At 39.5% G+C, this 11,581-nt stretch overlaps 1 protein-coding gene across 1 annotated transcript; it reads right to left on the reverse strand.

The window, feature by feature from the left end:
• Positions 1-3,755: 3,755 nt before the first annotated feature.
• Positions 3,756-6,684, reverse strand: LOC104422950 (pyruvate decarboxylase 1). Its single transcript, XM_010035437.2, is given in 8 exon segments — positions 3,756-4,095; positions 4,189-4,377; positions 4,673-4,790; positions 4,888-5,054; positions 5,057-5,540; positions 5,631-5,794; positions 6,139-6,623; positions 6,626-6,684. Coding segments are annotated over 8 exon segments (1,818 nt in total). The 5' UTR covers positions 6,666-6,684; the 3' UTR covers positions 3,756-3,924.
• Positions 6,685-11,581: the final 4,897 nt, after the last annotated feature.

Consider the following 11,581-nt stretch of genomic DNA (forward strand, 5'->3'; position numbering starts at 1 on the left):
ACTTTAATAGCTACAAATCTAGCATGTTATAGTTTCGAGTAGTTCTAAAACTTATGTATGTTAGATTTTCATGTCTTAAAAGATTACTCAAAACCGATCCTTATAGGACAACCCTATTAATTCACTAACCAGAGCATATTTTTCACACCCATTTCATGGTCAAAATTCATCCCAAGTGAAAGGCCACCATTGATACTCATTGACTGCTGTTAAGAAGTACCTGGGTCTATCTTGTTTCTCCTACCATCATGTTCTTTCACCCTCATCTTGAGTTAGCAGTAACCATATTAAAATCAATCCCCAAAATATCATGTTAAGTAATACTTATAAGAAGTATTTGATATTTACTTAAAAATTGAAAATGATTCAACATACGAATCAGTCTTGCGAAATTTATCATTAATTTCCAAAACGGAAGAGATACTTTTAATTTCAAATATATTGCGTGACAGCAGCGACATGACGTAACGGTAAGAAGGAAGAGGTACTTTTGCCGACGTGACTCCAATCGCATGAAACACTGCCCGATGGCTGAGTGCGATCCATCTGTGGACGCCGTGTTTGGGGGGTCAAAAATCCGGTCGGCGGTCCTTGGATACGATACCATCGGCTGGTTTCGGAAGACCGCGACGTCGAGTTGGATTTGGCCTCTGGTTTTCTTGGCTTTTGCATTAGAAAATGACGAGTGGGGTCAGCCCTTTTTATATGCCCCTCTACAGTAAAGTAAATGAATCCGACCAACCTCGGATCATTGTCGTCCTATGTTTGACACTTCGAGCTTTTCTGCCTTTTGGGCCGAAAATTGACACTCATCCTCAGATTGGGGGGCCTAACCACAAAAATTTTTCCTATTTTCTTCTCGATGTTTCTTTCATTTGCTTTTGCTTTCCACCGGGTTCATGACGACCGTGGATGGGCAGAGAATCATAGTAATTATTTTATTGCTATTGAATATGATATGGAAATTATTTATGTCACACATGAGAAAGGGGGCATGTATGTGCTTGAAAACGCTCCTTCAATTGCATGCTCTAGTGTTGCATCCCTACATCGGATCCATTATTGTATTGGTCATTCTTCGTTGCACAGTCTTCAAAATTAAATTCTAATTTTCAGTCTCTTTCTAGTTTAGAATATGAGTCGTATCAACTTAACAAATTAAATCACATCAATCACCCGCCTTGAGTCATTAAATGGCGACGTCTCTTTTTTGTTAGTTTGTTAAGATATTTACGGTTCTTGTCATATGATTTCCAATTTGCGTTTTAGAAACTTTGTTACTTTTGTTGAAGATTATTTGAGAGTCGCTTGGCTATATCTAATGAAAAGTTGTTCAAAATTATTTTCTATGTTTTGTGCATTTGTGCATGTTAAAGCTTCACCTTCTGATAATGCTAAGGAGTACCTTTCTGCACCATCTTCTCACCCTATGACTCAACATTGTATGATCCATTAATTTCCTTATCTTGATAAACCACAACAAAATAGTATAGCTGAAAGGAAAAATAGGCATTTATTTGAAGTTACTAGGTCCATGTTGTTTAAGATGAAGGTTCCCAAAATCTTTTGGTTGATGCTATCTTGATTGCAAGTTATCTCATTAATTGCGTGCCTTCTTCTGTTCTGCAAAGTAGTATAATATTTTCTACTTTGTTTCCAAATAAGTCATTGTTTGTCTTACCACCCCTATTTTTTGTTGCAGTTGTTTTGTTCATGATCATCGTTATTGAGTATTAAAATCTAATTTCGAGGCCATCAAGTGTGTGTTTCTGGGTTATTCTTGCGCTACAAAAGAATACCATTGCTATTCTATATCATCAAGAAAGTACTTTATAATTATTGATGTTTCATTCTTTGAATTCACTCTTTATCATGATGTTCCAATTATTGTTTCTACGTTGGATGAAGACTTAAATGTGATCATCATTTGGTCAATTGCTTCAACTACTCACTAGTGTATACACAGGAATCATCTTCTCTCAAGGTCTATACTTGGCGTCGTCGAGTGGGTATTGCTCCCCACTTTCCTCCTATCATCATCTATGTCACCTTCAGCTCTAGATATGTCATTAGCTCGCCATCTTCTTGAGTTTGATCTTGATCTTCCTATTGCTCATCGCAAAGGTACACGTTCTTGGCTCAACATTTTATTGCAAACTTTATTTCTACTCTTTAGTGTCTCCTTCTTTTTAGCCTTTTTTATCCACTAATGACCAAAAAGCCTTTCCCTAAGTTGATAGCTGAAACATTATAGGGTCTTCGCTAGAGGACAATTATGGAAGAAGAATTAAAGGTTTTAAAGGTCAATCAAACTTGGGAATTTGTGTACTTTCCTTTAGCCAAGACTGCTATTGGTTGTCAATGGGTGTATGTTGTGATGGTCAATCTCGATAGTTCTCTTGGTTGCTTGGAAACAAGTCTTGTCACAAAAGGATATGCTTAAGTGTATGAGGTTGACTATCTATACTCTTTTTCTCCTGTTGCGAAGTTTACTTCTGTTCGTGTTTTAATCTCTCTTGCTACCATATATAACTAGCTCTTGTTTCAACTTGATGTTAATAATGTTTTTTTGCATGGTACTATTCAAGACAAGGTTTATATGGAGCAACCTCCTGGGTTTGTTGCTCAGGGGAAATATGGGGGATTGGCTTGTAAATTAAAAATACCTTTGTATGGTTTAAGCAATCCTACAAGCATGGTTTGGAAGATTCTTCGAGTCTATACTTTCTTATGAATTGTCTAGATGTAGAAAATGATCACTATTTCTTTTATAAATAGTTAGGGGGAGGCAAGCTAATCTGATTGTATATGTTGAATATTATCATGGGAGGCGACTTGATTGGTATAGCTAAACTAAAGCTCCATCTTAAGCAACATTTTCAGACTAACGACTTGGGAAAATTGAAGTATTTCCTTGGAATTGAGATGAGACATTCACAAAAAGGTATTGTTTTGTCAAAGCGAAAATATGTCTTGGATTTGCTCGATAAGATAGGTATGTTGGGATCTTGATTCACCCATGGAACAAGGGGTTAAATTGGTTGCTGAGGGAGGAGAGGTTATTTATAATCCTGAGAGATTTAGAAAATTGGTAGGTAAGATAAATTATTCATAATTATTCGACCATACATTGCCTTTCCAATAAATGTGGTTAACCATTTTACGGCTTCCCCTCGTACATCTCACTAGTATAGAGTCATTTGGATTTGAAGGTATTTGAAGAAGGCTTAAGGGAAAGGAATTGTTTTTTAAAACTACGGCAGAGTTGAAGGATTCTTTGATGCTAATTGGTCAGGCTTTCTAGATGATAGGAGATCAACCACCGGCTACTATACCTTGGTTGGAGGAAATCTAGTGTCATGGAAGAGTATGAAGTATAATGTTGTCTCTCACTCCTGTGCTGAGTCAGAATATAGAGCCATGGTTAGTGTGGATTCAACTATTGACTCAGTTAGACTTTAGAGATTTAGCTCCTATGTCTCTATGGTGTAACTATAACACAACAATGCATATAGCTTATATCCTTGTGTTTATGAGAGAGAAAAAAAACAGATTGCGATTGACTGTCATTTCGTTCAAGAGTAGTTGTAGAGTGGAGTGATGGTTCCTAATCATATTTGTACTGGTGAACAACTTGCAAACGTCTTTACTAAGCCTCTAGGTAAAGAAAGGATAGATCATATTCGTAACAAGTTGGCCATGATTAATATATGTGCTCCAACTTGAGGGTAGTATTAGAAGTATAAAGAGTAAAATGATCTTTAAAACCCAGCGCTTAATTTATTGCCGATTACTAATGTAATATAAATTGACCTTTACAGAATAATGTGATCATCAGTTTTCCTTTCACAAAGATTATTTTCATTTCACAGAGTATCAACAATACTCGAGAAGATGCTCTGTTTTTTATGAGAATCAAGGCTTCTACTGAGGATTGGGAGGGCGACTATTGGCGGCCGAAACCCGGGAACCCCATTCCAGAAGCTCTTTGCTAGTGTCGTCCTTGTGAACTATCACCTCTATGAAGCACAAGCAATCCTTCTTGGGCCCTGTCGCCGTCTTTATCGCTTTGATAAGCTCCTCCTCGTAGAAAACCTGCAATCAGGAGCAATTTTAATTTTTTTTGTAATGGGGGGATTTCTTTATTGGCAAATCATCGTAACTGTAACTCGTATGCAAGCAGCTTACTTTTGCTGTCCAGCACTTGCCCTCGCCATTGTGAATTGCTTCCACCAGGCCAGTGTAGTTCCAGTTCTTGATCACATTGTAGGGACCATCATGGATCTCGACTTCGATGGTGTAGCCACCGTTGTTTATCAGGAAGATGATGGTGTTCTGCCCACATCGCAGCATAGTTGACACGTCTTGGGCGGTTACCTAGAGTGAAAAAATCATCCACGAATTCTACATTATTCATCTCTTACATTCAATTAACACAACAAGATCAATAAAATCAAATTTAGCAGAAAAAGGGAAGGGAATGAACAAGGTCAATGCGTGGCAAAACTCTTCACTTAGGCAAATTTCTTAACAGGATTACTAGCAAGTTCATAGGTTGAGCTTGCAAAATCAGTGATATCTTCTTGACAGAAGCTCTATGCATAACTACCTCATTCATGATGGTCCTTTCGAATATGCTTAGCAATATAACAGATCAGAAACCATTCCATACCTGGAAGCTACCATCTCCAATGCATGCAATGACTCTCTTCTCTGGCACTGCCTGTGCATACCCAAGTGTTGCACCAACAGACCATCCAATGGATCCATACTGCATTTGGAACTCATACCTGTAGACCCCCATTCAAACAATTTCAGATTTTTTTCTTTAAGTAATCAAAAGGTTAAAAGATAAAGGACCTAATCCATACAACTACACCCACATACCCGCAGCCTCTTGGTAATTTTAGCTTCTGGCAGTTGAACCAAGAGTCTCCAGTCTCAGCAATCACAGCTGATTCACTAGAGAGCATGTCCTGTATGTGCTCGAAGAGGACATTCACCCTCAAGGGCTCCTTGGGTTCACACTTCAATGGATGGCCCTCCGGAACAAAAAAATCCTGTGATAATTCTCATAAGCAGTGGTATTCCGCTTGACCCGCTTCGAGAGTGCTTTAAGAAAATCCTTCATCAGAACACAACCAAAAGCGGGTCCATTTCCAATCACAACCCTATCAGGCTGCAAAATAATGGCCTTCTCCTTCTTGAGAAGGAGGGAATAACCAACGGAGCTGTAGTCATTGAAGATGGGCCCAGCAAATAAGTAGGCATCTGCGGATTCCACGATCTCGGTGCAGAATGCAGTGCTCACCGCACCCCAGTAAGTCCCAAGGAAGTGGGGATGGTGCTCGGGCACGAGCCCCTTTGCCGATGGCATCACAGCTACAGCACAGCCACATGCATCAACTAGTTCTACGAAGGCTTCACAAGCCTTTGCAACCCGGAGTTTTGGGCCGCCCACCATTACCGGCTTTACTGCCTTGTTCAAGAACTCTGCAGCTGCCTCTACTGCAGCTTCTAATCCCATCTGATTAGTCAATCTGTGTCAACAAAAATTAATCAATCACATCACTCTATTCATAAGCTAACACAGCTAACAGACTCAATCGACTGAACAGATGAAAAATTACTTGGGAGAGAGTGCAAATGGAACCGGTTCGCGACTGAAAGTCGGGTGAGGTATGGCAGGCAAGTTGCAGCCTATGCTTATGTAAACTGGCTTGCTTTCTTTCAGAGCAGTCGAGATTGCAGTATCGATCAGTTCATGTGCATCTTCCAAGTTATTTACCACAGCCTGGAAAAAGGCGAAAAGGAAACACTCAACACATCAGTTCGTTCGATCTGCACTCAACATATTTACCCCCATCACTGCAATCTCTGCAAGCAAAAACTCCAACTTCGAGTCCCATGCCACACTACTTAAGATACCATTAGTTAATTATAATAATCTTACACGACAGATCCACCATAAATAACGTGATCCAAAATCACGACAAGCATTATAATATGACTATTTCCAGAAAGTCCTCGAAGCGATTTTTCTGGTCAACATATACAACTTTCTTCAGACAAAGATCGGGTCCGAATAAAATATTAGTGTCAGCAAAAGGAAAGATGAAAAGGAGACCGAAGAGATACCTGAAAGCAAGTAACAGTCTGAAAACACCGAAGCTCCTGGCTGAAATCTGGCAACCCGATGGTATGGTGAAGCACCCTGTTCGTCCCGTAGTCGTTGGAGTTGGGCCCGCCCACGATGCAGACCACCGGCAGGTTCTCGCTGTACGCCCCGGCGATGGCGTTGAGCACGCTGAGCCCGCCGACGGTGAACGTCACGACGCAGGCCCCGACGCCCCGGGCGCGGGCGTAGCCGTCGGCGGCGTACCCGGCGTTGAGCTCGTTGCAGCAGCCGACGAGGTTGAGCCCCGGCTCGGCGATGAGGTGGTCGAGGAGCGTGAGGTTGAAGTCGCCGGGGACGGAGAAGACGTCGGTGACGCCGATCTGGACGAGCCGGCGGGCGATGTGGCGGCCCATGGTGGAGTCGGGGGAGCCGACCGCAGCGGGCCCGGGGGACGAGCCCTGGATGGCCGCGGCGGCGCCGTTGGGGGGCGACCCGACGTCGTTGCAGGGGGCTTGCATGAGCTGAGCGCTCCGATGCTGGTGTCCATGGCGGCGGCGGAGGAGGAGCCGGAGGGGGCGGCGGCGGCGGCGGAGGAGGAGGTGGAGGGAGAAGGTGAAGCGAGGAGTGGCAATGGAGGCTGGCGGGGCGCTTTTGGAGTTTTTTTTTATGTGTGTTTGGGCGTGGAAGAGTGGTTAAAAAATGCAAGTCTTTATATATGCCAACGAGAGAGGATCCTATGGGCGGTGTTGCGGCGGAGAGAGGAAAGGTATTGGCATTACCGTTGAAGGCGGAGGGAGATTGGAGTGATCGTGATGATTTTTTTTCTATCTGCGCCTTTTTGGAGGATTGAATTTTCAAAGGTGAGCTGAGCAATTTCATGTGGGATTTCCTTAGTTTTGGATGTCGAATTGACCCACAAATGTTGTGTTCCACACTGTTTGGACCGTGGAATTGGGGAATATTCAATTTCGTTTTGAATTTGTGGGCGGGGGGGGACTAGGCGTGACTCGAAAAAGGGGTAGCAAGACGAGGTATTGACCCTATTTAGTAGCGTTTTCCATTTTTATATTTTTCAATTCTTTTGCTCTCCAAAACATTAAAAAAAAAAAAAATAACCACCGCCTTGATAACCACGATGGTTTGGGCTCTCCCCCCTCAACATCGGGGTGGTGGGTCCTCCCGCTATTTATCCGTTTACTTTGGGTTTCACCAGACGGGGTTCTAGGTCATAAAAAAAAAATAAAAAAAGAATATAAATTTGTTTGGTAACATCAACTAATTTTCTATAACTAATTTTCTATTTCTCGAAATAGATCGATGATCAAAGAATAAATTTAGAATAAAAACAAGAAGTAAAAAAAACTCACTTTCCTATTCCCGGAAAAAAAAAAAGAAAGAAATAATGTCATTTTAGAAAAACAAGCTCAATATAACTTAATACTTGTCTTTACACAATGGACAGAAGATCCGGTCTCTTGATCCAATCCAAGTCCCATTTTTTGGAATAATAAAAAAATAAGAAAAAAATTAGAAATTAGATTTTGAGTAGTTTTACTATATTTTAATGTTGATTCTAGTTTAGAATTAGTTTAGCATAAAAAATGTGAAAATATTTTGATGAAAATTGGATTCAAAATTGAATAAGCTTTTAGAGCTTTACTAGATAGATTTTTCAATGTCGTTTCTTGTAGAGACAATGCAAAGTGACAAAAGCTTGATGACTCCAAGCAACATTTACTCTTTTATCTCAAAAGATCTATACCCCTCTTCATTGTAATGCTTGCAATTTCCTCATATTGTAAGTTATAAACTAATGAGACTCTCTTTCCGATTCCAATCATCCATTTTTTACTAACTATTATGTTGGATTTTCTTAGGTCATTTTAAAATACCTTGATAAATCAAATCATTACAAAAGTCCAATTTTATCCAAACGTGAAATGTTAAATCTTTTTATAATTAAATACAAAATTAGAAGTATAAATTTTTAGAGTTGTACCGGTCACATTTTTATTCATTTTCTATTACGGTAACAGAATCCTTGTACAATTACCAAACACATTTTTTTGTTTAGCAACTCATCTAAGGAATAGAAATGGAAAAAAAAATATTTCTAAACTGAAATTGTTTTCGAGTGATCACATGATATGTTTTGGGGTTTCAGAATTTGAAAATCTGCCTACACACTCTTTACGTGTACCAAGTTATACATAAGATTTTATGATCTTTTTTTTTTCGATCTTTTTTTTATGTTTAAATGTATCGAGTAATGGGAATAAGTGTATTTAACTCTTACAATTTTATTTTCCGGTATTTGTTAAGTCTTAGAATTACATCGTTAGTAGCCACGAACATGTCCCTTATAATGAATGAACCGGATTTTGTTTTTTTATGGTGAATGTTAGTGAATGTAATAACTACAATTGCCACATTTTCTTTAATTTTTTTTTTTAAATTGCACATGATGGTGTGAAGTACTTTGGAGCCTAATGAAACCCACAAGCTACAGTTTTGAGTTGTTATAAGTTTTGAGTGATAGATTCTAAGTTTCAGAATATGCAGGATAAGTTACTAGTTCCAAAAGATATGGAACGTGTTCCAACAGGTAAATTATAAGTGGAAGGTGAAACTTATACAAACTTGGAAAAACTCACCTAATTGATGTTTAGAAGTGTCCAGATTTAACCATATTAAAATTAATCCGCAAAATTCCCATGTTAAATAATACTCATAAGAAGTATATAATACTTAATCAGAAAATTCCAAATCATTCGATATATGAAAACCAGTCTCATGAAATTTTAAATATTGATTTTCAAAGAGAAATAGGTACTTTTACAAGTGAATACACCGTGCGACAGCGACACGCGACGGATCCACATAAGAAGGAAAATGTGCTTTTGCCCATGTGACTCCCAATCACATGAAACGCCGCCCCGATGGCGGAGTAAGATCCATCTGTGGACGCTGTTTTTAGGGGTTCAAAAATCCGGCGAGCGGTCCCTGGAAACGATACATCGGGCTGGTTTCGGAAGACTAAGACGTCGAGTTGGATTGGGCCACTGGTTTGCTTGGCTTCTGCAATAGAAAACGACAAGTGGCAAAGGGAAACCGACCTTCCTCGGATCATTGCCGCCCTTTGTTGGACAATTTGACCTTTTCTCCTTTTTGGGCCAAAAACCGTAACTTGTCCTTAGATTGGGGCAAACTTTTTTTCTATTTTATTCTCAACATTTCTTTCATTTTGCGGAAAAATAATACAAGTAGTCCCTGAACTTTGACCAAATGTATGATGTGATTTATAAACTTTTAATTTATTTAATGTGATCCTGAATTTTAGCTCAATATGTAATGCAATCCCTAAACTTTTAATTTATTTGATATAGTTTATGAACTTTTGATACATATTCAATTTAATCCTTAAATTATATGAAAAGATTCAATGTTATCCCTAATCTTGAATTGAAGGAAGGACTAGATTCAAGCACCATATCGAGCATGTATCAAAAGTCCAAGGACTAAATTGAGGAAATTAAGAATTCAGAGACCACATTGAACATTAAGCAAAAGTTTAAAAATCACATTGTACATTGACCAAAGTTCAAAGATCATTTGTATCATTATTTCTTCATTTTCTTTTACTTTCCACTAAGTTCATTGCGAACGTGAAAGGCCGGAAGATTATTGTATTAGGCTATTGCTAATGAATATAATATGGAGCCACTTAACTTGAACCACGTTTTTCCACTCAACCCCCAAAATAAAAAATCATGTCTGAGAGTAAAGTGCCCAAGGTATAAGCTAAAATTCCCATCCCCAAGCTTGGAAGCGGATTTTCCTTTTTATAAGTGATTATTTATAGAAAGAATGGCTTAACTTTGAACGTAGGTTAGAAGATGGTGGATCATGCCACAACTTGATTCCGAGAGATTATGACAATCGATGCTATATCATTTCACATGTCCCAAAAGTAAACAACTTGAAGGGTCCCCATACTAATCAAAGATAGATTTGAGGCAATGCATGTGCTATAGTATGTGATTCTTCTGTACTGGCGAACACTTGTGAGTGGAGGCTGGAGTTATCGGATGAAAAATGAGTGATGTAGAGGGGATGAATATAATAGGTTTATGAGAGTGGTATCAAGACAATTGATGCTAGAAGTTTTAACATAAAAATGATACATCTCTATAAAGCTCTAAAAGTGCGGTTGGTTTCCCATGCACAAACTGGTTGAGAGCTTATGCTACTCTCTTATTAATGAGGCTATGGCAGGCCAAAACCAATTACTGTGTCAAAAGTGATTTGCTATCTTGCTCAATAGACTAGACGTGCGAACTAAACTAGGCGTGGTACAATCCAATACGAGAAAGCTATTTGTCATATTTTTCTCTAGAACAACTGTAGAAGGGAAGGTTGGCCTAATGTTATCCGTTTATGAGTCGCCACACGAGTTATTCCTCAACCAAGGATCTACTAACTTGTAAAAGATGGTATCAAAGCAAGATCCCTCCGGTAAGTGAGATGAGTCTGAGAAAATTTGTGATCTACTCGGTCCTATAAGGGCAAATAGTGAATCACCAAGGCAAAATATGCTCGAACAAAGTGCGGCTCTTGACCAACTTCTAGGATGACAATAGCAGCACAAGAAAGAACTACTTTGTCACCGAATAGAGAAAACTCTCCTAGATCAATTGGCGAATCTTAAAAGGAGGTTTGTTATCACATTTCCAACAAGGGGAGAAACCTCCATTGATATGTTGGGATCAAAAAAGGCTTCGTAGGCAAAATAGACTGCTGCCAAAAGGTGCAATTGGCGAAAAATGCCACACTTGTCAAGGAAAGCACAAGTGACCGAATGTGTCTGAATAGTTGCGATCAAAAGAAATTACCAATGGAGTAGTTTGTTCTGTTAGGTGAGCATTGCCATTTGATATATGATCATCCAAAGTGGGACATCAATGGTTAAGGAAATGCAGGGATAACCTATAATGAGAGTGTTGTGGAATTGAGTGGGGGAGAATGGCACAATTCGTGATTCTTCTGTACTAGCGAACCCTTGTGAATGGAGTTCGGGGTTATCAGGTAAAGAGTAGGTGATGTAGAGGAGATGAATACAACTGGCCACGAGAGTAGCATTGGGACGATTTGTGTTAGGAGTTCTAGGATAGAAAGGATAAATTTCTACAGAGTTCTAAAGGCAAGATTAGCTTCTCGTGCACACACTAGTAAAAATCAGTTGGTGTGCTTAAAGTGATATGCCATCTCGCTTGATGGACTAGATGCTCAAGCGAAATTGCGTATGGTGTGATCCGATATGAGGAAACTATTTGCCGTATATTCTCTAGAACAATTATGGAAGGAGGGGCAGCCGAGTGTTATTCACTAATTAGACGTTGCATGGCCTATTTCATGGCCAAGGATCTGCTGACCCGTGACACATGCATTCGTGGAGGTCCTTGT

This window comes from Eucalyptus grandis, chromosome 1 (genome assembly GCF_016545825.1).
Source record: "Eucalyptus grandis isolate ANBG69807.140 chromosome 1, ASM1654582v1, whole genome shotgun sequence".
NCBI lineage: Eukaryota > Viridiplantae > Streptophyta > Magnoliopsida > Myrtales > Myrtaceae > Eucalyptus > Eucalyptus grandis.